Source organism: Neovison vison, chromosome 14, assembly GCF_020171115.1.
Source record: "Neovison vison isolate M4711 chromosome 14, ASM_NN_V1, whole genome shotgun sequence".
Classification (NCBI taxonomy): domain Eukaryota; kingdom Metazoa; phylum Chordata; class Mammalia; order Carnivora; family Mustelidae; genus Neogale; species Neogale vison.
This window is the reverse complement of record NC_058104.1, coordinates 35,240,484-35,266,677: the sequence shown is the minus strand read 5'-3', so window position 1 is coordinate 35,266,677 and position 26,194 is coordinate 35,240,484. Positions and strand designations below refer to the sequence as shown.

The 26,194-nt window shown below is 46.5% G+C and overlaps 1 protein-coding gene and 1 non-coding gene across 4 annotated transcripts in view; both read left to right on the top strand.

The window, feature by feature from the left end:
- Positions 1–10,239: 10,239 nt before the first annotated feature.
- TRNAL-AAG lies at positions 10,240–10,321 on the top strand. The gene has a single exon. It is a non-coding gene; the product is annotated as a tRNA-Leu (tRNA).
- Positions 10,322–10,507: 186 nt separating this feature from the next.
- The window catches only part of POLR3E (RNA polymerase III subunit E), a 39,750-nt gene continuing 24,063 nt past the window's right edge, over positions 10,508–26,194 (top strand). For 2 of the 3 annotated variants that reach the window (XM_044234223.1, XM_044234220.1), the window contains exons 1-3: positions 10,508–10,642; positions 24,616–24,688; positions 25,996–26,046. In XM_044234223.1, coding sequence (XP_044090158.1) covers positions 24,653–24,688; positions 25,996–26,046 — 87 coding nt within the window. In that variant the 5' untranslated portion in view covers positions 10,508–10,642; positions 24,616–24,652. Of the gene's footprint in view, positions 10,643–23,964; positions 24,339–24,615; positions 24,689–25,995; positions 26,047–26,194 lie in introns of those variants that run through there. The other variant, XM_044234221.1, reaches the window with a different exon arrangement.

Below are 26,194 nucleotides of genomic sequence, written 5' to 3'. Positions count from 1 at the left end.
TTTTTTAAATTTTTGTCTAGATTTGGCCCTATGTGGTCCTTTTGCTCTAAAGTGTGTGAACCTCTTTTTTTCCCCCGTTTTTCCCATCCATAAGATAGAAAGGATAATCTTTATATTTCAGAGTTGTCATCCACCTCAGAGAAGATAATGCACGTTAGAGATGCTCTGTGATCCAGAATTTAAGAAAATCTTGGTCACCGGTATGTTCATTTGGTTTTCAAACTAATGCTTTTTTAACTTAAAGTAATTGGAACTTAAGCATAGTGCATTGAAGTCACACGCTTAGGTCCATTGGCTCCAGAGGCCTCATTAAGGTGACAAGGAAAGAGATTTTCTTAATGGCAGAAGCCCATGGGGCTGGAAAGCAGAGGGATTATAGTTGGATTAGCGCTGAGAACTCATGAGAACTCTGCTGACCCCAAAGGGTGAGGCATTAGTACCAGGAACCTGGGGAAGGGGAAGTGAAACGGGGCTAAAAATACAGGGTCAGTTGAAAGACAAGGTAGCAGACCAGCTCACCTTTGCATGTAGCCCACTGGCTTCCTGTCCATCACCCTGCAGAACCCTGGGAGGCCAGGCAGAGTAGAGAGTCTGGCTGCTTTACAGAAAAGAGGGTTAAGGGGGAAGTTACCATATTGGGTGTAAAGGCTTCACCAGCCTCCTTTCCCCCCTCTGCTGCTGGGCATTGGCAGCCTGCCTTTGACTCTCCTGGCAGAGCGCAGACAACTGGAGAAACCCCTAGGGAGTCTGCAATGATCACTTAAAAAGGTCTTCCCTCCTAATGAACCTAGCTGGAGGTAGCCCTCAGCGGAAGGACCTCAGCCCCCAAACCCCAGACTCCAAGCTCAGTGTGGAGTCCGCTTGAGGTTCTCTTCCTCTCTCTCCCCCCCTCCCCCGCCCCGCACCTCCTGCTCATGCTGTCTCTCTCTAAAATAAAATCTTAAGAAAAAAAAAAAAATGATACTGAGCGGCACCTGGCTGGCTCAGTGGGAGGAGTTAGTGACTCTTCATCTCCAGGTTGTGATTACGAGCTCCGTGTGGGGTGTAAAAATTACTTAAAAATAAAAAAAATTTTTTGCATCCACAAAAAGAACAGATGCAATTCTAAAAATTCACGCAAAATTCACGCTTAGTCGATTGGGTGTCTGCCTTTGGCTCAGGTCCTGAGCCTCAGGCTCCCTCCTCAGTGTGGGGTCTGCTTCTCCCTCTTCCTCTGCTCTTGCTCTTTCTCTCAAATACATAAAATGAAATCTTAAATACACACACACACACACATACCAACAGTGCAGAAAATACTTGTAAAAAAAAATTCATGCAACAAAAGAGCACTTGTAAATTGAGTATATTCTTACAGAAATTCTTACAGTAACTTAATTTAAGGGTTGGAAAATAATGGAAGGAATCTCCCAGGAAGGGGAACAACAATATCTGTGATTTTTTTTTTTTTTTGAAATAATGCTGTTGGGGTCTGGAGCCAAAGGCCAAGAAAGGGTCCTCGAGGCGTCTTTGGTGCAAAAAAAAAAAGGTGATTTTATTAAAGCCCAGGGACAGAGCTACTGCCGCCCCCAGATTGTAAGGAGCAACTGATTATAGACTTTGGGGTTGAGGGGAGTAAGGAAGGATAAGGGAAGTTACAAAAGGATTTTCATCTGCTAAAGAAACTCAGAGGGTTTCGAGGTCTTGCTATTGTCAACCCAAGGTAGTTTCTCTCTCTAGCAAGACACGAGCATTAAGACAGTTGGGAGCGTCCAAGAGGTTATACTCTGACCTTGTCCGTGGGCTACAAGTTATAAGGACATTTAATTTTATCTACACTTCCTTCTGCCTTTGTTTCCCACAGAGTCAACCAAAAAACCCCCAAAAGATGAAAAATGTGAGAGAAAATTCTAGAAGTCAGAGGAACAGGCTAACTGAGCTGTACATTGTTCTACAATAAAACACTTAAAATGTTACCACTTTTGCTTTGTGGAGAAATTAGCTAAGAACAGCCCAAGGTTATTTTTGTGTAGTTTTTTTTTTGGGGGGGGGTTGGTTTGTTTTAGGATTTTATCATTAAGTAACCTCTATACTCAACACATGGCTTGAATTTACAATCCCCAAACCAGCAGTCACGTGTTCTTCCAGCTGACACCCCCAACCGTGTGTGGGTTTTTTTGTTTTTTTTTTAAGATTTTATTTATTTATTCTACAGAGAGAAAGGGATCACAAGTAGACCAGCAGGCAGAGAGAGGGAGGGGGAAGCAGCCTCCCTGCTGAGCGGAGAGCCTGACATGGAGCTCAATCCCGGGACCCTGAGATCATGACCTGGGCTGAAGGCAGAGGCTTAACCCTGAGCCACCCAGGCGCCCCCATGTGTGGCTTTTTTTAATGATCTTTCACTTGGCCATTTAAAATTTGGGGCCAGAGTTCTAAGATCGTATTTTCATAGGTAAGATTTTCAAACAGGCTTTTAATAGAAATTAAACTTGCATGTAGATATAGTTGTCATTTTTACTAAATTATATTTGCCATGTGTTGATTAAAATTTAAAGAAGTGAACACAGTCCTACCAGTATACAAATCATTTAGCAGCAAGCAAATAACTTTCACTGTAATACAGTGAGGAGGGTTCCAGAAAGGTTTAGTTTCTTTCCTTCTACCTTGACATACGTACAAGTATTTCAGGTCACCAAAAGAAACTCCTAAGTCTGGTTAGGACTGGGTCTGGAATTTTCCTTTCATGAGCCGTTTGAAACATCCACTTGGCCGCCTGAGTGGCTCAGTGGGTTAAGCTGCTGCCTTTGGCTCAGGTTGTGATCTCAGGGTCCTGGGATCGAGTCCCACATTGGGCTCTCTGCTCAGCAGGGGGCCTGCTTCTCCCCTGTCTCTCTCTGCCTGTTTCTCTGCCTACTTGTGATCTCTGTCAAATGAATAAAATCTTAAAAAAAAAAAAGAAAGAAAGAAACATCCACTTGTTTTTTTCCTACACACTTCTTCTTTCTGACTTCATGCACATTTTCAGTTTTCCCAATTACAAACTAAATTCTAGAGAGTTAGAGCTCTTAATTTTTTTTTTAAGGATCTTATTTATTTATCAGAGAGAGTGAGTAAGTACACACAAGCAGGCAGAGGCAGAGAGAGAAACAGGCTCCCTGCTGAGCAGGTAGCCTGATGCAGGACTTGATCCCAAGACGCTAGGATCATGACCTGAGCTGAAGGCAGCAGCTTAACCAACTGAGCCACTCAGGCTTCCCTGGAGCTCTTATATTAAGTAGTATCTACTGGGGGAAAAAAACAAGTGTAATAGTCTTAACTATAACAAAAGAAAAAAAATTTTAAGTCTAAGAGCCTAATTCAGGAGTTTGACACAATAGAGGGGATAGAGAATCTTCTTTTTTTTTTTTTTTTTTTGAAGATTTTTAAAATTTTTATGTATTCATTTGACAGACAGAGATCACAAGTATGCAGGGAGGCAGGCAGAGAGAGAGGAGGAAGCAGGCTCTCCGCGGAGCAGAGGGCCTGATGCGGGGCTCCATCCCAGGACCCTGGGATCACAACCCAAGCCGAAGGCAGAGGCTTCAACCCACCGAGCCACCCAGGCGCCCCGATAGAGAGAATCTTTTAAAAAAATTTTTCAAAAATATTTCTCAGAACTGAAGGACATATGTTTTCCAGAATAACGAGGCCTATGACTACCTAACACACTGTATAAAATAAGACCTATGCCAAGATTCATCTTCATGAAATTTCAGAACACTGAGGACAAAGGATCCAGGAAGCTTCCAGAGGGAAAGAACCAGTTTCATACAAAGGATCAAGAATCAGAATGACCTCAGATATCATCTCAACAGGAACATTGGAAGTTGGAAGATGATGCCTTCTAAATTCTGGGGGAAATGCTCTTAACATACACTCACACGCCCAAATTACTAATCAAGTACAAGGATAGAATAAAGTACAAAGAGGGGTGCCTGGGTGGCTCAGTGGGTTGAGGTCTCTGCCTTCGGCTCGGGTTGTGATCCCGGGGTCCTGGGATCATCCTGGAATCAAACCCTACATCCGGGACTCTGCTCAGCAGGGAGCCTGCCCGCTTCTCTGCCTACTTGTGATCTCTCTCTGTCAAATAAATAAATAAAATCTTAAAAAAAAAAAAAAGAAAAAGAAAAACAGTTTATGGCTTGATAAGGGGCTATGGAAGAAATGTCTTCAAGAAACTGAAGCAATAAATATTTCATGTCTGTGTGGCAAGGAGGGACAGTTTGAAGTTGAGTTAGGTACAAATTATAGAAACCAGACATTTTTTCCTCAGGCAGTTGTTAACTATGAACATTTTCCTCAAAAGGCAAAATAATAGTTGAGTGTATAACTAAGCTAGAACTTAGTGAGTGCTATTTACTAATTTCCACAGAAATATAATAACAGTATGAAATTTTTTTTTTTAAAGATTTTATTTATTTATTTGAGAGAGAGACAGTGAGAGAGAGCACGAGCGAGGAGAAGGTCAGAGAGCGAAGCAGACTCCCCATGGAGCTGGGAGCCTGATGCAGGACTCGATCCCGGGACTCCAGGATCACGCCCTGAGCCGAAGGCAGTCGTCCAACCAACTGAGCCACCCAGGCGTCCCATAACAGTATGAATATTTGGAGGACTGGGGTAGGGAGTGTTTCCCATGGTGGAAGTAGGGATGGTTGTTACAGCTCACTTCTTACCTTCCTTAGTAGGAAGCCAGTCAGGAATATCTCAAACAAACAAACAAAACCAAAAAACTAAAGCAATGTAAGCATGTTATTTAGACATTTGGTGATAAATATCAGAAGAATCATCTGAGACAAAACATAGGAGACTCTTAATCTCACAAAACAAACTGAGGGTTCCGGGGAAGAGTAGGGAGAGGGTGGTTGGGTTAGGGCTGTTGGGGAGGGTATGTGCTATGGTGAGTGCTGTGAAGTGTGCAAACCTGGCGATTCACAGACCTGTACCCCTGGGGATAAAAATACAGTATATGTTAATTAAAAAATTAAAAAAAAAAAAAAGAATTATCTGAGAGCTGAAAGTGGTCTCATGGGGCAGATGGGGCAGGCATACGGCTGATTTGGTAACAAGCCTTACAGAATTGATACACATATTACAACTTTGATAAAATTATCAAAGTAAGAATTCAGGGGTGCCTGGGTGGCTCAGTCAGTTAAGCATCTGCCTTTAGCTCAGGTCATGATCCCAGGGTCTTGGGATGGCTCAAGGGCTCCCTGCTCAGTCTCAAATAAATAAATAAATAAATAAATAAATAATCTTTTTTTTAAAAAGTAAGAATTTAAAAAAATAGCCACAATATGGGGCGCCTGGGTGGCTCAGTGGGTTAAAGCCTCTGCCTTCGGCTCAGGTCATGATCCCAGGGTCCTGGGATCGAGCCCCGCGTCGGGCTCTCTGCTCAGCAGGGAGCCTGCTTCCTCCTCTCTCTCTGCTCAGCAGGGAGCCTGCTTCCTCCTCTCTCTCTGCCTACCTCTCAGCCTACTTGTAATCTCTGCCTGTCAAATAAATAAAATCTTAAAAAAAAAATAGCCACAATATAGTTATAGTTAACAATACTATAATAGTTAACAATATTTAACGATATTAACAATAGTTAAGAATATTAAATTAAGTCTGGTAAGTTAAAAATTCATGATAATAACTAATGTATCAAGCATCTACTATGTTTTATCGAATCTAAGCATCGATTTTAAGATGTGCCATTATTTTATGAAGCAAGTAAGTAAAAAAACAAAACAAAAAATACTGAAAATAAACCACTTGCCATTGATCACAGGATACAGGTCAATTGTAGAGATATTAAAATGTGAAACACAATTCTGAGTGACGAGATACAGTATGTCAGTCACTGGCCTGGGCGCATACAGTTATCTGTAACCTTATAACAAACGTCCGTATTATCGTGACCTTTTCACAGATGAGAAGGAGGAGGCTTAATGTGGTCCTATGGCAAAACCATTTGCGAAGAACGTTTTCATTAGTCAAGAAGGAAAGTTGGAAGGTTCTAAGATCAGGTGTCGTCAGTGTTCCAACATAAACGGTGACAACTGAGGCTCCCATATTACTCTCATGGACCACCAGCACCTTCCGGGGACACCAGGTGCTTGTTTACAAAGCTGAGATGCAGAGGAATTGAGGGGGGCCCCACCAGGGCCTCACAGCTGGATGTGTGACTCAACATAGGACATTCCACTCAGGGCTGTCAACTTAGATGGATCTTTGAGTGGTCAAGGTGTAGGGTGACCGCATGTCCCAGTTTGCCAGGGAGAGCCCTAGTTCACCCTGGTGCCCTAGTTTTTCTTCCAGTTAAGCATTTGTTCCAGAAAAGAAAGAAAGAAAAGTGCTCTGAGCACCGAGCTGAGGGTGTACGCTCTGCATGCAACCGAAGCGCATGTCCTGCAAGAACAAAGTTCCTTTTTGGGAAGCCCACCGTGATCATATGGTTGCCTTGGCTGTAGGTAACTCAGTGCTGGTTAACTTTTAGCAAAGAAGCAACTTGGGGGGGAAGGAAGCAACTTAGAGAATGGCAGGTAAAAGGGAAAGAATCAGGCCTCAGAAAGAGAGGTAGGAGGGCAAGTGTGTAGATCCAGGAAGCGGAAGGTGACAGACGGTCTGGAAGTTCGGTTTACCGCCTTACTGAGAGTTATGGAGGGCCAGATTCAGATTCCCAGGCTAAAGCCTCTGATTGGCCTAATTGGGTCTTGTGCCCGCCCCCTGAGCGCTTTTGATTGACGGTTCCTTTTACACCCCGCAGAGAGTGATTCTCAAAGGAAAAATCAGTATTGGAACCAGAAGACGGGGAAAGGGCAAAACAACAGGTTCTCACCCAGACAGAGTATTCCCTTTGGGGAGGAAGAGGAAGAGGGCTCTGAAGTTTAGAAGAGAGTGTTAAACTTTTTGGATGGTTTTGTTGCAAGCCTATGTCAAAATTGTGTTGCAATCTAGCTGCCAGTGTGGATCCCCTGGGAGGCTAATTCAAAGACTCACATTCGGAAAAATTAAAAAAATAATAATTTTTTAATACTTTTCCACCTCTATCGAGTAAATCACACAATCTTTAGTGTACAACTTGATGAACTTCTGAACATTTTCAGCACCCCAGAGAGCTCCCTTGGGCCTTTCCAGGCAATTCAGCCCCACACACCCAGCTAAACCCAGCACAAGGTGACCACTTTTTTTTTACCTCTATCCTGGTAGACACTCTATAGGACAAGAATGATTAAAAAGATTGACAGATGACCATCAACAGGGTGAGTAGAAAAAAGCTTCGAAGTACAAATCTCAGTGCCATTATATTTCCTAAGAAGAAGCTTAAACATTTTATGAGGAATGTTCATTTCTTCCCAAAAAGAGATTCGTGCAGAAAGGTTTGGTCTCTGTCCAGGTTTCAGATAATCTTCCTTTGATAGAAGCAAGGGAGAGAAGAAGGGAGGGGATCCAGGACTGAGTCCCCATACACTGAGGGCTTATGATATAGAGGGTGCCAGCCTTCACCTGAAAGTCCCCAGGTTGGGGGTGGGGGACAAATGAACAGTGTTTGCTCTGTGGTGCTTCCTCCCTCCACCTGCCCCATTAACCAGGTGCAGAGAGGCAGGGACACCAAGGGATGGTGAGGATTTCAGCCCTTCCCTCCGTCTCCCCTGTTTAAAGCTGCTGGGATGCAGGTCCAGGAGTTCTGATACAACATTCTGCTTCTCCTGCTTTTTAGGTTTGCATCTGATTGTCACAGACAGCTGTGTAAGGGGGCTTCGACCCTACAAGAAACTCCCAAAGGGAGGCCCGGGGCTCTGCCTTTCAGAATCAGCCTGCATCTGTGCAGGATTCCTGTTAAGTACCCCATTCAGTATATATTAGTAGGGACAGACCTGAATTGCTCCAGAATCTTCTGTCAGAAATACCTCTAGCTTCATCTGAGCCCCTACCATACAAGCGGAGTTTATTTCTTATGATGGACAGCTACAAGGTAGGACTAGCTTGAGCAGATGAGGAGCATTTATTGTAATGATAAAAGGATATCTCCATAAATGTGAATCCCACTGGGTCCTAGGAAGGGTCTTGAGGTGGGAGCCAGAAAACCTTCAGGATTTCTTTATGACTCTGTTCTTCTGCTTGTATCATTCTTTTCTCCCCCACGCACGGGCCTTCTCTACTTCTCCAATCTATTTCACAAAATATGGCCATCCCAAATCTCCCTTTCTCCCATGCTCCTGTCAGTCTTAGACCCTAACACCTGACACTCTAACACTGAACACAGTAAAATTAACAAATCAGGAAAACACCATGTCTCAGTTCAGACTCTCAAAAGAGGCTCTGATTGGTCTGACCCGAGTGCTGTATCTACCACAGACACCCCTGCCCATGGGGGCACAGCACTGAGGGGACCGCCAGTGATCCACTCTCTGGGCAGTGGAGGCAATTCTTAGAAAAGTGAGATTAGGCAGATATTCCAGCAATTAGCCTTTACCATGAGGATATTTCCTTTTGGAAAACTCAGCACACAACTCACAAAGTCCCTCCTAGTACTAAAACACTGCGACTAGATGAATCCCTCTTTCGATCTTAAGAACTATTCCTCATTTAGCTTTGAATCCCCCACAATGGCTAGTCTGTGTCCTCAATAGATGGCTGCTACTGTATTTCTTTAAAAATTCCTTTAAAAGCAACAAACTCTCCTGATGCAATGAAATCTTTGCCTATCAATATTTATGTTAAAAGTAGATGGGGGAAAAACTCAGTTGAGGAGGAATTGAAGATAAGGAGAGAGATGGAATGCCCAGATGTTAGGGTGTGTGCTAGTTAGATATTAACCAGAAACTTGAATATAACAATATAATATAAACAACTAAAAGGTCCATATTCACATTGTGGAATAAAATCTCTATGCATTGGTAATAGACCTCATAATGTTGGAGTAGAGGAATATGTTTCAGAATGATCTTGGCACAATAATATTTACAAAAATGGAAAACATACAGAAGACCATTCTATATATTGTTCATGAGAATATATGTATAAATACACAAGTATCTGTATCTATAGATATGAATATCTATAGATATGAAGGGATAAAAAATGGATTGAATACACATCAAGTCATAATAATAGTCATAGCCAAGGGAGGATGTTTGGGAAGGAGGATTTATTTTTAATTTATAAAGGTCTAGTATATTTTTATTTAAAAAAATGTTTAATGCTCTAGTATATTTTAAAATGGATTTTTAAAAGGACAGCATATTTATATTGTTTCCTGAATAACTTTTAATGAAAAGTATGTACGTAGGAAAAGAATTAGAAGTGAAATGCCACAATATTAGGTGGTGAGAATGTGGGTGATTATTTTTTCTTTGTACTTTTTCTATATATATTTTTTCCAATTTATTTATTTTCAGAAAAACATTATTTATTATTTTTTCACCACACCCAGTGCTCCATGCAAGCCGTGCCCTCTATAATACCCACCACCTGGTACCCCAACCTCCCACCCCCCCGCCACTTCAAACCCCTCAGATTGTTTTTCAGAGTCCATAGTCTTTTTCTATATTTTTAAATATCTATTTCCATTAACATGGATAGATATTTTAAAAGTATATTTGGGTGAAAAAACAGTTGCAGATTAAGAGTAATAGTATGATAATATTTATGTAAAAACCCATACACAATAAAAACAAAACATCAATTCTCTATGGGTATCTATGTATGCATATGAATATATCCAAAAAAATCCACATACATTCACAGCAGAAAATCCAGAAAGATAGTTACTAAGTTGGTTACCTCTGTGGCTGGGACTTAGGGTCAAAGATAAAAGAGCATTGTAACTTATCTGCAAAGTGTAAATATTTTGCGATAATTCACTTACTATTTGAGTAATTAAAAATTAAAACTCATAGCGTTTCAGAGTAAACTGCTTACACCAGCTCCCCCGATTTGGTTTTCGTAGCCCCTAGGGAGAATTACTGCTGGAATCCGTCATTTCTACGGAGATACGTGGCTCCTTCTGAGATCTCCGGGTTAAACAGCCGACCCAGAACACAGATTCTTAAGCTGCTTTTCGCTCTAAAACCTATTTGAAACGAATCTGGGTGCAATTATTGGAGCAAATGTTTTCTTTTAAAAATATATGACACATTCAAAATAAGTCCATCAAAATCAGGCAAAGGGCTAGAAACGTCAGTGAAATTTGCTCAGTAACGTATTAAGTAGCTTCCTGGAAGAACGCTTCACCAGCTGGGTAGCGTGGCCGAGCGGTCTAAGGCGCTGGATTAAGGCTCCAGTCTCTTCGGGGGCGTGGGTTCGAATCCCACCGCTGCCAGGATGTCTCACTTTTGTCCTCGCCGCCTTGCCGGGGGTGTTCGTTTTGTTCTTTTGCCGGATCATCAGCGCCCCCTGCTGCCTGATCCGGCCAGCGGCCCGCATGAATGGAGCCGCGAGGAGGCAGGTCTGTGCGCGTCGGGGCGGGGCATTATGGGTAAAAGGAAGCGTGAGGCCCGGCCCCGCTCCCCCCACGTGTCCGCTGGAGTTTCTCCACCAGCAACATGGCCGCTGCCTAAGAGAAGAGCCGGGCCGCCGCCGCCTCTGCAGCCCGCGGGTACCTGGGCCGTTGCCGCCGCCCGCGCGCGGCCCCCGCGGAGAGGTGAGTGCCGAGAAGGCAGCGCACGCCGGGTCTGGAGTGGGGCGGCACTCGCGAGGTGGGCCTGGGCTGGGCTGCCGAGTAGGCCGGGAGGCCCGCGCCGCGCGGAGCTCAGGGTCTGGGGAGCCTCCCGGGACTCGGGCGGGAGGGATGGGCAGCCCGCTACCGTAGACCCGGGCCGGCCGCAGGCTCCGACCTCGGCCCGGCCCGGCCCGGGAGTCGAGGATGTCGCGGCCGAGGCTGCCGGCGGTGACTCAGGGTCCCGCCACCGTGCTCCGCCCGGCCAGGCGGGCCTCCTGCGGGAGCACCTGTCCGAAGGCAGCCGGGGTCCCGCCCGCGCGGCGGCTAGTGGCGATGGCTGTGCGGTGGGCGTGAGAGGGGGCCTGACCACCTGCGAGGGAGGCGAAACCCATTGGACAGTGTGGCCCGGGGCGGGCGGGCCGGGGTGTGGGGGGTACCAAGCGTGCCCCGGCCCCCTCCTTGCCCCGAGCCAGAGCAGCCTCCGCCAGGCCAGGCCCGACATGTTTCATTCACCAATTCCGGCCGCCATTCAGTGCTCACTGGGAGCCAGCGTGGTGCCGCGGGGACGGCCCTGACCGTGGGGTCGGAGGACGCGTCTGTCAGTAAGCGCGGCCAGTCAGCCCGTACACAAACAAGGTCGTCGGGTGCTGTCCGCTTTAGAATCGGAGGGCGACGAGGAGGTCTTAACCATCGCCAGCGTTTCTGCATCTGTGAAATGGGGATAATTAAAATTAGCTGCCTCGTAGGGCTGTGGTGGGACGGCTGACGAGGGTGAGACGCCAGGAGCCCCAGCTCGCAGGGTTTGACTTGTGGCCGCGTTGTGCTCTCCGACATTGGGGGGGGAAAAAAAAACAACCATGTTGCCAAGTAATAACAAAGCTCTCCGCAGGTTCCATTTATTACCCTTCGTTAATCCTCACCGCAGCCCTTGGGAGGTTGAGTACTTTTATTATCCCCATTTTAGGGATGAAAATAGTGAGACTTCTCCAGTCGAGAGCATTCGCAGCGGGCCTCGGGTTGGAAGTAGTGGAGGTGGGATTTGAACCGGTGGCGTTTCATTCTGAGAATCCAGGCTCTTCCCCACTATCCCATACTGCCTTTTATTGAAGAGGTGTGCAGCCTAGTGGTTAAGAATACGGATGGTTGACATCAGCCAGACCTGGGCTTCCTCTCTGGCTCTGCGATTCTCCAGCACAGTGACCTTGGGCAAAATTGCCTACTCTCTGGATCCGAGTTTCCTGGTTTCTTAACTGGCAAGGATGAGTCTTGACTTAGAGGACAATGAGTCCTCATTGTCCTCAATGAGAAGATGAGAACATGTGTGAAGTCCTTGGAGAAGGGGCTGATGCTGGTTAAGGGTTAATGAGTACTTTTTTCTCCAGACTAAGGCATTAACACAGGTGGAAGCTGAGGTTACCCAGAGCGGGGAGATGTCTTGCCAGAGACACACACACAGGCATTTAGAATCCAGGCCTTGAGACTGTTTGTCCTTGGGGCCCTTTCCTCTTAACTGCGTTGTACTTTGTCTTCTCCCTCCAGTAGCTAGAGGGACTTTGGAGATGCCTCTGCATTTCTGATTGTCTGACAGGTTACATTCCCAGGTGCACCGGGATGCACCCAGGTGTGGCACTCGGGTATTTCCTTAGCTGTGAACCCCTCCTTCCCTCCACCTGGTGTCCTTGTCTCCTTTCCCTTTGTTGGCAGCTCCCTCCTGGGGGAAATTTTGAGTGCTGAAGGGCACAGCCACTGCCCCAGAGTACCATGATGGCCACAGGACACCCAGGTTGGTCACAGGTGGTCACTTCAGTTGGAGAAGCTTGGCTTGTGGCTGGGAGGTCTGCTTCTGCCTGGGCCACAGCCCCTGTCTGTCTGCAAATGTCTGTGAGACCCAAACCATGAGTCCACCAGTGTCTGGATGCGGCTGGTGAACGGTCTGTAACCGCCTGATTTCACGCGTTCATTTATTTGTTCTTTGTACTGTATTGAGCGTCCACTTCATGCCAGGCACTGTTCTAGGTATTGCAGAACAGCATGGATTTTGAAAAGAAATAATAATCGTTATAACAACTTGATGAAGTGAGTATAATTATCTCTACTTTATGGTTGAGATAACTGCCAGGCCCTGTGGAGCTTATATTCCAGTGCAGGAGGCAGGCAGCACAAACGCAAACAGACTAGATAGTTCCAACGGTGAGAACCGTGAAGGAAAGGGAACAGGGAGGGGTGGTCGTGACTAGGAGCTGGTTGGGAGGGCTCTTTCAGGTGGGCGCCAGGGAACTTGCCTCCAGGAGGGGGTGGGAGGGGAATATCTAATGAAAAGCAGCCCACTTTGAAAAGACCTGGGAAAAGCAGGTGTCATGCAAAGGTCTTGAGACAGACTGGGGGGGACTCACCTTTTGGAGGCCCAGCAGATGGCCACCTGGCCACGTAGATGGTGAGGGAAAGGCAGGGGCAAGATCACATAAGGCCTTGAGGCCATGGAATGGAGTTTGGATTTTATTCTATGTGGCAGGTGAAGGGTTTTGAGCAGGAGAATGATGTGATTTACTCTTTTGCAAGGACAGCTGTGGCTGTTTCTGGGCGGACTGGAGGTAGAAGAGAGGAACCTCAGGGAGACTCGTTGGAGCGGTACTTTTCAGTCACGGGTCAAGGTTGATTCGTGAGTGGTGCCGGCTGGCTCAGTTGGTAGGGCACGGCGGGGTGTGGAGTTCAGGCCCCACGTTCGGCATAGAGATTACTTAAAATTTTTCTTTTATTAGTGGGATGTGAAACCACTTTGAAGGATTGTAACCAGCATGTTTAATTTCAAAGAATGAGGGCAGAAAACCTCACTGCATCACATCAAACAGGGGCACTTACGCTTATGTAAAACCTTGATTTAGTTTTGTAATTGCGTGCATGTTCAGGGTCGCTTATATGCGGTGGATTTTTTTTTTCTCTTTATTTTTTAATTAACATATAATGTATTATTTGTCCCAGGGGTACAGGTCTGTGAATCGCTAGGCTTGAACGTTTCACAGCACTCACCATAGCACATAGCCTCCCCAGTGTCCATCACCCAGCCACCCTCTCCCCTCACCCCCCAGCGACCCTCTGTTTTGTGAGATTAAGAGTCTCTTATGGTTTGTCTCCCTCCTGATCCCATCTTGTTTCATTTTTCCCTTACCCCTTAGGACCCCTGCCCTGCTTTCAAATTCCTCCTATCAGAGAGATCATATGATAATTGTCTTTCTCAGATTGACTTATTTTGATTACATAATACCCTCTAGTGCCATCCATGTCATTGCAAATGGCCAGATTTCATTTCTTTTGATGGCTGCATAGTATTCAATTGTGTGTGTATGTGTATATATATATATATATATCATGTCTTCTTTGTCCATTCATCTGTTGATGGACATCTAGGTTCTTTCCATAGCTTGACTATTGTGGACATTGCTGCTATAAACATTCGGGTGCACGTGCCCCTTCAGATCGCTACATTTGTATCTTTAGGGTAAATACCCAGTAGTGCCATTGCTGGGTCATAGGGTAATTCTATTTTCAACTTTTTGAGGAACCTCCATACTGTTTCCAGAGTGGCTGAACCAGCTTGCCTTCCCACCAACAGTGTAGGAGGGTTCCCCCTTTCTCTGCATCCTTGCCAACATCTGTCATTTCCTCGTGTGTTAATTTTAGCCATTCTGACTGGTGTGAGGTGGTATCTCATTGTGGTTTTGATTTGTATTTCCCTGATGCCGAGTGATGTTGAGCACTTTTTCATGTGTCTGTTGGCCATCTGGATGTTTTCTTTGCAGAAATGTCTGTTCATGTCTTCTGCCCAATTTTTTTTTTTTAAAGATTTTATTTATTTATTTGACAGACAGAGATCACAAGTAGGCAGAGAAGCAGGCAGAGAGAGAGAGGAGGAAGCAGGCTCCCCAGGGAGCAGAGAGCCTGATGTGGGGCTCGATCCCAGAACCTCAGGACCATGACCTGAGCCGAAGGCAGAGGCTGTAACCCACTGAGCCACCAAGGCACCCCTTCTGCCGAATTCTTGATTGGATTATTTGTTCTTTGGGTGTTGAGTTTGATAACTTCTTTATAGATTTTGGATACTAGCCCTTTATCTGATATGTCGTTTGCAAATATCTTCTCACATTCTGTTAGTTGTCTTTTGGTTTTGTTGACTGTTTCCTTTGCTGTGCAAAAGCTTTTGATTTTTTAAAAATTATTTTTATTTTATTATTTTTTTAAAGCTTTTGATCTTGATGAAGTCCCAATAGTTCATTTTTGCCCTTGTTTCCCTTGCTTTTTGCGATGTTTCTAGGAAAAAGTTGCTGGGGTTGAAGTCAAAGAGGTTGCTGCCTGTGTTCTTCTCAAGGATTTTGATGGATTCTTGTCTTACATTGAGGTCTTTCATCCATTTTGAGTCTATTTTTGTGTGTGGTGTAAGGAAATGGTCCAGTTTCATTCTTCTGCATGTGGCTGTCCAATTTTCCCAACACCATTTGTTAAAGAGGCTGTCTTTTTTCCATTGGACATTTTTTCCTGTTTTGTTGAAAATTAGTTAACCATAGAGTTGAGGGTCCATTTTCTGGGCTCTCTATTCTGTTCTATTGGTCTATGTGTCTGTTTTTGTGCCAGTACCATACTGTCTTGATGATGACAGCTTTGTAACAGAGCTTGAAATCTGGAATTGTGATGCCACCAACTTTGGCTTTCTTTTTCAAACTTCCTCTGGCTATTCAGAGTCTTTTCTCATTCCATATATATTTTAGGATTATTTGTTCCATTTCTTTGAAGAAAATGGATGGTATTTTTTTTTTTTTAAGATTTTATTTATGTTATTTGACAGAGAGAGAGATCACAAGTAGGCAGAGAGGCAGGCAGAGACAGAGGGGGAAGCAGGCTCCCCGCTGAGCAGAGGGCCCAATGCGGGGCTCAATCCCAGGACCCTGATATCATGACCTGAGCTGAAGGCAGCGGCTTAATCCACTGAGCCACCCAGGCGCCCCAATGGATGGTATTTTGATAGGGATCTCGCTAAATGTGTAGATTGCTTTAGGTAGCATAGACATTTTCACTATATTTGTTCTTCCAATTCGTGAGCATGGAACATTTTTCCATTTCTTTGTGTCTTCCTCAGTTTCTTTCATGAGTACTTTATAGTTTTCTGAGTACAGTTTCTTTGCCTCTTTGGTTAGCTTTATTCCTAGGTATCTTATGGTTTTGGGTGCAATTGTAAATGAGATCGACTCCTTTATTTTCTCTTCTGTCTTGCTGTTGGTGTACAGAAGTGCAACTGATTTCTGCGCATTGATTTTTATATCCTGACACTTTATTGAATCCCTGTATGAGTTCTTGCAGTTTTGGAGTGGAGTCTTTCGGGTTTTCCGAATAAAGTATCTTATCATCTACAAAGAGTGAGAGTTTGACTTCTTTGCTGATTTGGATGCCTTTTATTTGTTTTCGTTGTCTGATTGCTGAGGCTAGGACTTCTAGTACTGTGTTGAATAGCAGTGGTGTTAGTGGACATCCCTGCTGTGTTCCTGACCTTAGGGGAAAAGCTCTCAGTTTATCCCCATTGACAATGATATTCGATGTGGGTTTTTCATAGATGGCTTTAATGATAGTGAGGTATGAACCTTCTATGCCTACACTGTGAAGACTTCTTTTTTTTTTTTTTTTTTTAGATTTATTTATTTATTTATTTGACAGAGAGAGAGAGAGAGAGAGAGAGAGATATCACAAGTAGGCAGAGAGAGAGGAGGAAGCAGGCTCCCTGCTGAGCAGAGAGCCCGATGCGGGACTCGATCCGAGGACTCCGAGATCATGACCTGAGCCGAAGGCAGCGGCTTAACCCACTGAGCCACCCAGGCGCCCTACACTGTGAAGACTTTTGATCAAGAAGAATGCTGTACTTTGTCAAATGCTTTTTCATTGTGTGTTGTGATATCATATGGTTCTTGTTCTTTCTTTTATTATTATTTTTTAATTTTTTATTTTTTTTTAAGATTTTATTTATTTATTTGACAGGGAGAGATCACAAGTAGGCAGAGAGGCAGGCAGAGAGAGAGAGGAAGGGAAGCAGGCTCCCTGCTGAGCAGAGAGCCCAATGCGGGGCTCGATCCCAGGACCCTGAGATCATGACCTGAGCCGAAGGCAGCGGCTTAACCCACTGAGCCACCCAGGTGCCCCTTGTTCTTTCTTTTATTAATGTATTCTATCACATTGATTTGTGGGTGTTGAACCAACCTTGCGGCCCAGGAATAAATCCCACTTGGTCATGGCGAATAATCCTTTTAATGTACTGTTGGATCCTATTGCTAATATTTTGGTGAGAATTTTTGCATCTGTGTCCATCAAGGATATTGGTCTGTAATTCTTTTTGATGGGGTCTTTGTCTGGTTTTGAGATCAAGGTAATGCCTCATACAATGAGTTTGGAAATTTTCCTTCCATTTATGTTTTTTGGAACAGTTTTAGGAGAACAGATATTAATTCTGTAAACGTTTGGTAGAATTCCCCTGGGAAGCCATCTGGCCCTGGGCTCCTGTTTTTTGGGAGGTTTTTAAAGACTGCTTCAATCTCCTCACTGGTTATAGGTCTGTTCAGGTTTTCTATTTCTTCCTGATTCAGTTCTGGTAGTATATAGTCTCTAGGAATGCATCCATTTCTTCCAGATTGTCAAATTTGCTGGTGTATAGTTGCTCATAATATGTTTTTGTAATTGTTTGTATTTCTTTGGTGTTGGTTGTGAACTCTTCTCTTTCATTTATGATTTTATAATTTGGGTCCTTCCTCTTTTCTTTTCTTTCCTTTTTTTTTTTTTTTTAAAGATTTTATTTATTTATTTATTTGACAGAGAGAGAGAGAGAGAGAGATATCACAAGGAGGCAGAGAGGCAGGCAGAGAGAGAGAGGAAGGGAAGCAGGCTCCCTGCTGAGCAGAGAGCCCAATGTGGGGCTCGATCCCAGGACCCTGGGATCATGACCTGAGCCGAAGGCAGAGGCTTTAACCCACTGAGCCACCCAGGCGCCCCTTCTCTTTTCTTTTTGATAAGTCTGGCCAGGGGTTTATCAATCTAAATTTTTTTTTTTTTTTAAGATTTTATTTTATTTATTTGAGAGAGAGAGACAGTGAGAGAGAGCATGAGCGAGGAGAAGGTCAGAGGGAGAAGCAGACTCCCCATGGAGCTGGGAGCCTGATGTGGGACTCGATCCCGGGACTCCAGGATCACGCCCTTAATCCTTTCAGAGAACCAGCTCCTGGTTTCATTGCTCTTTTCTACTGTTCTTTTTTTTTTTTTTTAAGATTTTATTTATTTATTTGACAGAGACAGATCACAAGTAGGCAGAGAGGCAGGCAGAGAGAGAGAGGAGGAAGCAGGCTTCCCACTGAGCAGAGAGCCCGATGCAGGACTCGAAGCGGCTTAACCCACTGAGCCACCCAGGCACCCCTCGACTGTTCTTTTGGTTTCTATTTCATTGCTTTCTGCTCTGATCTTTATTATTTCTCTTCTCCTGCTTGGTTTAGGCTTTCATTGCTATTCTTTCTCCAACTCCTTTAGGTTTGGGGTTAGGTTGTGTACTTGAGATCTTTCTTGTTTCTTGAAAAAGGCTTGTATTGGTATACACTTTCCTCTCAGGACCACGTTTACTGTGTTGCAAAGATTTTGAACAGTTGTGTTTCATTTTCGTTTGTTTCCATGAATTTTTAAAATTCTTTAATATCCTGGTGGACCATTCATTCCTTAGCAGGATGCTCTTCAGCCTGCATGTATTAAGTTCTTTCCAGATTTCCTCTTGGTGATTGAGTTCTAGCTTCAGAGCATTGTGGTCTGAAAATATGCAGGGAATGATCCCAGTCTTTTGGTACCGGCTGAGAGCTGATTTGTGACCCAGGATGTGATCTATTTTGGAGAATCTTCCATGTTAGAGAAGAATGTGTATTCTGTTTTGGGATGGAATGTTCTAAATATATCTGTGATGTCCATCTGGTCCAGTGTGTCATGTAAAGCCTTTATTTCCTGGTTGATCTTTTGCTAGATGATCTGTCCATTTCAGTAAGGGGGAGTGTTAAAATCCGCTATTATTATTGTATTACTGTCAATGTGGTTCTTTGATTTTGTTATTAATTGGTTTATATAATTGGCTGCTCCCGTGTTAGGAACATAGATATTTAAAATGGTTAGATCTTTTTGTTGGGCAGACCCTTTAAGTATGATATAGTGTCCTTCCTCATCTCTTATTATAGTTTTTGGCTTAAAATCTAATTTATCTAATATGAGGATTGCCACCCCAGCTTTCTTTTGATGTCCATTAGCATGGTAAATTGTTTTCCACCCCCTCACTTTAAATCTGGAGGTGTCTTTGGGTCTAAAATGAGTTTTTTGTAGACAGCATATTGATGGGTCTGTGGTTTGTTTTGTTTTGTTTTCCCATTCTGATACCTTGTGTCTTTTGATTGGGGCATTTAGCCCTTTTACATTCAGGGTAACTATTGAAAGGTGCGAATTTAGTGCCATTGTATTGCCTGTAAGGTGATTGTTACTATATATTGTGTCTGTTCCTTTCTGGTCTGTTACTTCTTTGCTTAGAGGACCCCTTCAGTATTTCCAGTAGTGCTAGTTTGGTGCTTGCAAATTCTTTTAGATTTTGTTTGTCCTGGATGCTTTTTATCTCTCCTATTTTCAGTGACAGCCTAGCTGGATGTAGTATTCTTGGCTGCATATGTTTCTAGTTTAGTGCTCTGATTATATCATGCCAGTACTTTCTGGCCTACCAGGTCTCTGTGGATAAGTCTGCTGTCAATCTAATATTTCTACCATTGTATGTTCAGTCCTCTTGTCCTGAGCTGCTTTCAGGATTTTCTCTTTGTCACTGAGACTTGTAAGTTTTACTATTTGATGACAGATTGTGGACCTATTCTTACTGATTTTGAGGGGGGTTCTCTGTGTTTCCTGGATTTTGATGCTTTTTTCCTTCAGCAGATTAGGGAAATTCTCTGCTATAATTTGCTCCAGTATACCTTCTGCCCCCTGCCCCTTCTTCTGGGATCCCAATTACTCTAATACTGTTTCGTCTTATGGTATCACTTATCTCTCAAATTCTCCCCTCGTGGTCCATTAGTTGTTTGTCTCTCTTTTGCTCAGCTTCTTTGTTCTCCATCATTTGGTCTTCTATATCACTAATTCTCTCTTCTGCCTCATTTATCCTAGCAGTAAGAGGCTCCATTTTTGATTGCACCTCTTTAATAGCTTTTTTTAAAATTTCAGCTTGGTTAGATTTTAGTTCTTTTCTTTCTCCAGAAAGGGATTTTATTTCTTCAGAAAGGGATTCTCTGATATCTTCCGTGCCTTTTTTGAGCCCAGCTAGCACCTTGATAATCGTCATTCTGAACTCTAGTTCTGACGTATAACTAATGTCCGTATTGATTAGGTCCCTAGCTGTTGGTACTGCCTCTCATTCTTTCTTTTGTGGTGAGTTTTTCTGTCTTGTCATTTTATCCAGGTAAGAATAGATGAATGAGAGAACAAAATACTAAAAGGGTAGCAATGACCCCAGAAAAATATACACTAACCAAATCAGAGGAGACCCGAGGCTGGGGGGAGAATGGAGGGGGGTAAAAAGGAAAAAAAATCTCTATATATTAGACTGGTGAGTAGAACAAAGCCACACGCTTGATTTTGGATGTATTTTGGTCTGTTAGAAGAAACTACCTCCCAAAATTTTAGAGAAAAACTTATATATATACAAAAATAAGGGTAAACATGATGAAGGGATGGAATATGACTGTAAAGATGAAAATTTAAAAAGATTCTAAAAAAGGAATTGGTAAGGTAATATGTTGGTTGAAAAAAGAGAAAAGAAAAGGAACCAATGTGATCAGGCTGGAGATTAGAACAAAGCCATGTGTTAGATTTAGGGTATATTTTGATCTATTCGAAGAAATTGTATCCCAAAATTTAAAGAAAAAAAAACTTTATATGTATATTAAAAATGAGGTTAAAGGGGCACCTGGGTGGCTCAGTGGGTTAAAGTCTCTGCCTTCTGCTCGGGTCATGATCCCGGGATCATGGGATCGAGCCCCACATCGGGCTCTCTGCTCAGCTGGGAGCCTGCTGCCCCCCCCCACCCCCCGCGCCTGCCTCTCTGCCTACTTGTGATCTCTGTCTGTCAAATGAATAAATAAAATCTTAAAAAAAAAAAAAAGTTAAATACAATTACGGTATAAAATATGACTATAATAATGAGAATTTAAAAATATTTTTAAAAGGTATTGATAAGATAAAATAGTTTAAAATATATTAAAATAGGAAAGTGGAAAAAATTTTTAAAATAGAATAAGAAAAAAATTTCTTTTAATTTTTTAAAGCTTTTTTTTTTTTTAAAGATTTTATTTATTTGACAGAGATACAAGTAGGCAGAGAGGCAGGTTGGGGGGGTGGGAAGCAGGCTTCCCACCGGGCATAGAGCCCAGTGCAGGGCTCAATCCCAGGACCCTGAGATCATAAGCTGAGCCAAAGGCAGGGGCTTAACCCACTGAGCCACCCAAGGTGCCCTTTGGCTGGATGTTCTTGCTGATCTTCTGGCGGAGGGCCCTGTAGCAGGGATTCTCTGATGTCTTTGCCGGAGTTGGTGGTGTACGGCCTTTGCCCCGGCCTGGCTATGTAATCGGCTGCGCTCGCTCTCGGCAGCATTTGTTCCCTGAACGCTTTCCGTCGAGCTTGGAGCACGGGAGTGAAAATGGCGGCCGCCCAGTCTCTGCCCGGGGTTGCCTCGAACTCCGGGCCGCACTCCTCAGTGCGCCCTCAGAGAAAAGGGGTCAGTCCCTCCCCTTTCCCTGGTCTCCCACCGTGCTCCGTGCTCTCTCGGCCTGTGACCGAGCGTTTCTGTCCCTGGCGCCCGGCCCTGTGTGGTCTCCAAACCAGCAGATCCCTGCAGTGTGCTGCTGCGCGGCTGCTCCCAGCGGAGGAAGAAGGGAGTCTCCCCGCACCTGCCGCTTGTGGGGTCCCAGCGCTGGTCCAGCTGGGCCTTGGGTCACAGTTGAAGGTAACCGCAAGCCGAGAGCGCACTCCTCGGCCCCATCTCTGCGTCTGCTTCCCCTCTCCGGTGGCTGGCGGCTCTGCCAAAGCCAGACGGCCCTGGCTGTTCTGTGGCCCTGTGGGTCCTGAGACCTCACTGTCCCCGTGAGGGCTCCACCCCGCTTCGCCTCTGGAGCGACGTCCCTCCGCGCAGCAGGCGTCTCCAGGTCCTGATTCGGTGCTCGCCGCCCGCAGCCGGCCCCGCCCCCCGCAGTCGGTCAGCTCATCCCTGGGACTCGCTTTTCCACAAGTCCGGCCTTCGGGAAAGTGGTTGATTGTCTTTTCCTACAGTTGCTGCTCTTCTCTTCTATCTCCTGTTGAGTCCGTAGGTGTTCAGAATGGTTTGATCACGATCTGCCGAACTCCTGGGCCCGGTGACATCGCGGTCTTACTCCTCCGCCATCTTGCCCCTCCTCCGCGCAGGGGATTTCTTGCTGTCGGTCTCAGGCGGAGACCTTGGGAAGCCTCTGAGCTGGATGGTGTTGGTCGGGAGGATGAGGGCAAGTGAGAGCCCTCCATTACCCTAGTCTGCACCGTGGGGGAGGAGCCCCAGCTCCAGGTACCTCTTCCTCCTCGAGTTCCTCGGTGGCTGGGCGACAGGTCAGCAGAGCCCAGTAACAGCTGAGAAAGCCAGTTTCTCGGGAATGATTGTGTCTGGGGAACCGCCCAGGCCACACCTCTTTGTACATCTGACCTGTTCTCGGACTCACGTGGAAGATCCCCAGCCTGCAGAGAGCCGGGCTCCCTGTGCACCTGTGACCCTCGGCAGCCAGTGCGGATGGGGAAAGGCCTGGGCTCTGCCATCCGTCCGCCCCTTTCTGGCAGGAGCACACTCCTCGGACTGTCACTTTGGGCCTTCTGTCGTCATCCTGTCGTCAGGCTGTAACTGCTGGGGCAGTTGGCTTCCCTCTGGTTTGCCTTCTTGCTTCCTCTACATCTTCCTCCACTCAAAAGTCTTTGGTAGCTCCCTGTTAAATAGCTTTTCTGTGGTTCATTTCTTCAGACAGCAGGTATGTGTGGAGTGTCTGCTGCGGGCTCCGGGGAATAGCAAGAGACAAAACAGACCAGAACCTCTGTCTCCGTGTGACTTACAGTTTAGTGGCAGTGGGGCTGGGCACAAAATCATAACGGAGGTGTTAACTGTCCTGTGGTGATCCGTGCTTTGGGGAAAACCAGAGCAGGGAAGGGAACTGGAGGAGGGTGTTGCAATTTTGGGTAGGTTAGACAGGGTAGGTCTTAGTGAGGAGGGGAGGTGTGACCAAAAACCTGGAAGCGGTGAGGGCAGGAGCTGTGAGGCTCTGGGGGTAGGGTGGTGACCAAGGCTCAAGGTGGGGGGAGAGGAAGGAAGGGGGCCTGTGGAGAGGAGGTCTGAGAGGTGAAGGGGCGGAGGCAGCAGTGGGTAGGCCATAAAGACTCCAGCGTCTGTCCTCAGTGGGACGGGAGGCCCTTGAAGGCAGAGGCGTGGCGAGCTCTAATGGGGTTTTCATGAGCCATCACTGGTGCTGGCTGTGGGGTTGGGTGAAGACCGTAAGGTTGCAGGTGGGGCAGGGAGATCATTTAGGGCGTCGCTGTCATGCAGGCAGTGGAGCTGGCTGGACCGGGGAGGCTGCCGTGGGGTGGCCGGACCCCAGACGTACCTTCAGGGTGGGCCTGACAGGAGTTGTTGTGTGCGGTGAGGGGAGCAGGGGCTCGGGGATGAGGCTGGCATTGGGACTGAGCAGTCTGAGTTGGGAATGTGGATCTGGAACGCATGAACGGATTTCGGGTCATACAGCTCAGGCGGAGGGCTTAGATCCCACCTATGATGGGAATCCCATCTATGGTGAAGGTATTGCACCCTTTTAAATATTGAATAACTCAGATGTTAAGTAGATGAAACAAAAATCATGATGTTCTAACCCAGAACTAGGGCCCTGGGGGCTGCTGGGCTTCTGAAGGTATCTGAGTAACCAGCCCCTCTTTTTGGGACTATGAAGAGTCAGCCCCGCGGAATGACTTCCCTCTGCTGGGGAGACATGCAGCCTTCTCCGCTCCAGTGCTTGATGTGTTGCCAGTCCCCTGGGATCCCTTACCGTCTGGTGTCATGGCTTGTCCAAATCCTTCTCTCCTTCAGGGTCCAGCCCAGATGCCCCCTCCTCCTTCCCGGCAGAAGGCCCTTCCCATCCCTTGGAGCTCCCCGACTGCTGGCTGTTACCTGAAGTCAGATAGCCTGGCTGGCCTGGCTTTGAAGCCCAGTGCGTCGTTTGCGTGCTCTGTGGCTCTGGCTAGCATGTGCACGGCATCCCCGAGTTCCAGTACCCCCTTAGAAAATGGGGGCAGTCGGGCCACCTTGCAGGGTTGGTGTGTTGAATACATTGAAGTCTGTGAAGAAGGTCATTTTGTGTCACACACACCAAACAGAATCCTCTCATGAGGGTTGGGCTTGAAGTCTGCTTGAAAGTCAAATACCAGAGACCGAGCCCCCTGGAAAGCCTTAGGACTGCCTGCTCTTCCTGCTGGACGCCAGACTCCCCTACTGGTTCCCCGGGGCCCGCGGTTAGTGCTCCAGTGCTTGCATCACAGCTGTGGACCGGCCAGCCTCCCTCCGCTGCCTGGCAGTGACCTCTTAACTGTGAGTGGTCAAAAAAACCTTAAAGCTGGTCATTTATTCTTTCCCGTGGGTGTAGCCGCCAGGTGCTGCCTTGGTGGTTTCACCTTCTTGTTTGGTTCTGGCCACTGGGGTATAGAATGGGCCGTCTCTCGTTGATTCCAGGAAGTCTGTAGAAAGGAGGTCAGTGCCTGTTTGTCTCAGGCTCCTCCCTCTCAGAGCAGGTCTGTGGCAGCAGAGACACCCAGGGGTGTTGGCGGGATGGCTGACTGACGTTCAGGCCTCTTACTCTCCCTTGCAGATTGAGTCCGAGGATCGTGCGGCTGGTCCCCCCTAGTATGGCCAATGAAGAGGATGACCCAGTCGTACAGGAGGTAACTGCTGTTGCCCGCGCTCTGCCGGGGCTACCAGGGAGCAGTGCCCGGGGGCAGCGCTGCAGGAAGCGGGGCTGGGGCTCTTCCATCCGTCCTCGCGCTGGCCGGGCATCAGCTGGCATTCTAGGGACCCCTAACTCCATCTGTCCCCTCTGTCTGGAACCCTCTTCCTCCAGATAACTGCCTAGCTGAGCCCTTCGCTTCCTCCCGTTCTCTGAGCCAGCACTTCCTTGTCAAAGAGGATTCCCTGATCCTACCCCTGGCCCCCAACCTGCCTCATGAACACCCTCCCTGGCCCTCCCCAGCCCCCCTTGGCTACACCCTGTGCTTGGTCACAGCACTCCCCGTCCCCTAGACATAATCTCCTTTCCCTAGAATGTAAGCTTCATGAGGGAGGGATTTTCTTCTTGGACCACGGTGTCCACAAAGCCAAGTTCAGTGCCTGCCACTCAGTAGATACCCACTGATGATTTGTTGAATGAATGAATGGGTTCACCAACTCCCCCTTCTTCCTGGGCCTACCCAGAAGTCATTCAGTAGTTGTTTGCTGGATGCACTGTGTGCTGGGGCCTGTGACAGCCGTGAGCAAGGCAGTGTCCTGCCCTCGGGAAACTTAGGATCTGACAAAGAAGGAGACCCAAGATGCAGATGGTGGGGAGGTAGGTTCCAGAGTCAGCCCAGATCCAGACACATCCTAGAGCCTCTGGGCCTTTGCACATGCTGCTCCCTCCACCTAGAATGCCCTTCACACAGGCTTCGCCTGCACTGATGCCCTTCCTCCTTAAGGTCTGGTGGTGGGAGAGAGCATGGTTAACTCGAAGAGCCGGGAAGCAGGGAGGTGAACTGCTGCACGGTGGGGCAGGGTGGTTAGTCCTGAGAAGAAGGAATTGGGCTGGATCACTCTCGGATGGGCTTAGAGACCACCCTGAGGTGGGTGACAGGTCAGTCCAGGGGAGGTGGTGGAGGGCACAGGGAGGAAGTGCAGCAAGTGCGTAAGCTTTCCCCTGCCCCGGCCTCATCAGAAAAGCATTTGCTCTGGCTCTAGGATGCATCGTGATCTGAGCAGCCCCGGCGGAAAGTCCATTTTTATTGGGTTGCAGCGGACCTAGCAGGGGGCCAGGAACTCTAGCTGTAGAGAGGGAGGCTGGACCCTCGGTTCCCTCGGTTTCTAGTGGTGGCTGAGCCTCCCCCGCACCCCACACTGCCTCTAGGAGCCATGAGCCCTAACATCCTGGGAGCAGGGGCAGGGCCGCTCAGGCCAGGCACCTGTCTGTCTCCTGTTTAAATCTTCTTCCCTTTTCCCCCAGATCGATGTGTACTTGGCCAAAAGTCTGGCAGAGAAGCTCTACCTGTTTCAGGTAATGGTGAGACCAGAGGGTGAAGGGGCCTCCTAGGGCGTGGGGAGTGGGGGGTACTGGGAAACCTCAGCTTCGCTTAGGGTTCTGGACGCCAGAGTGTGGAGTGCGTGGTGGGGGTGGGGGGTGTTCTTCTGGCTTCTGTGGGCAG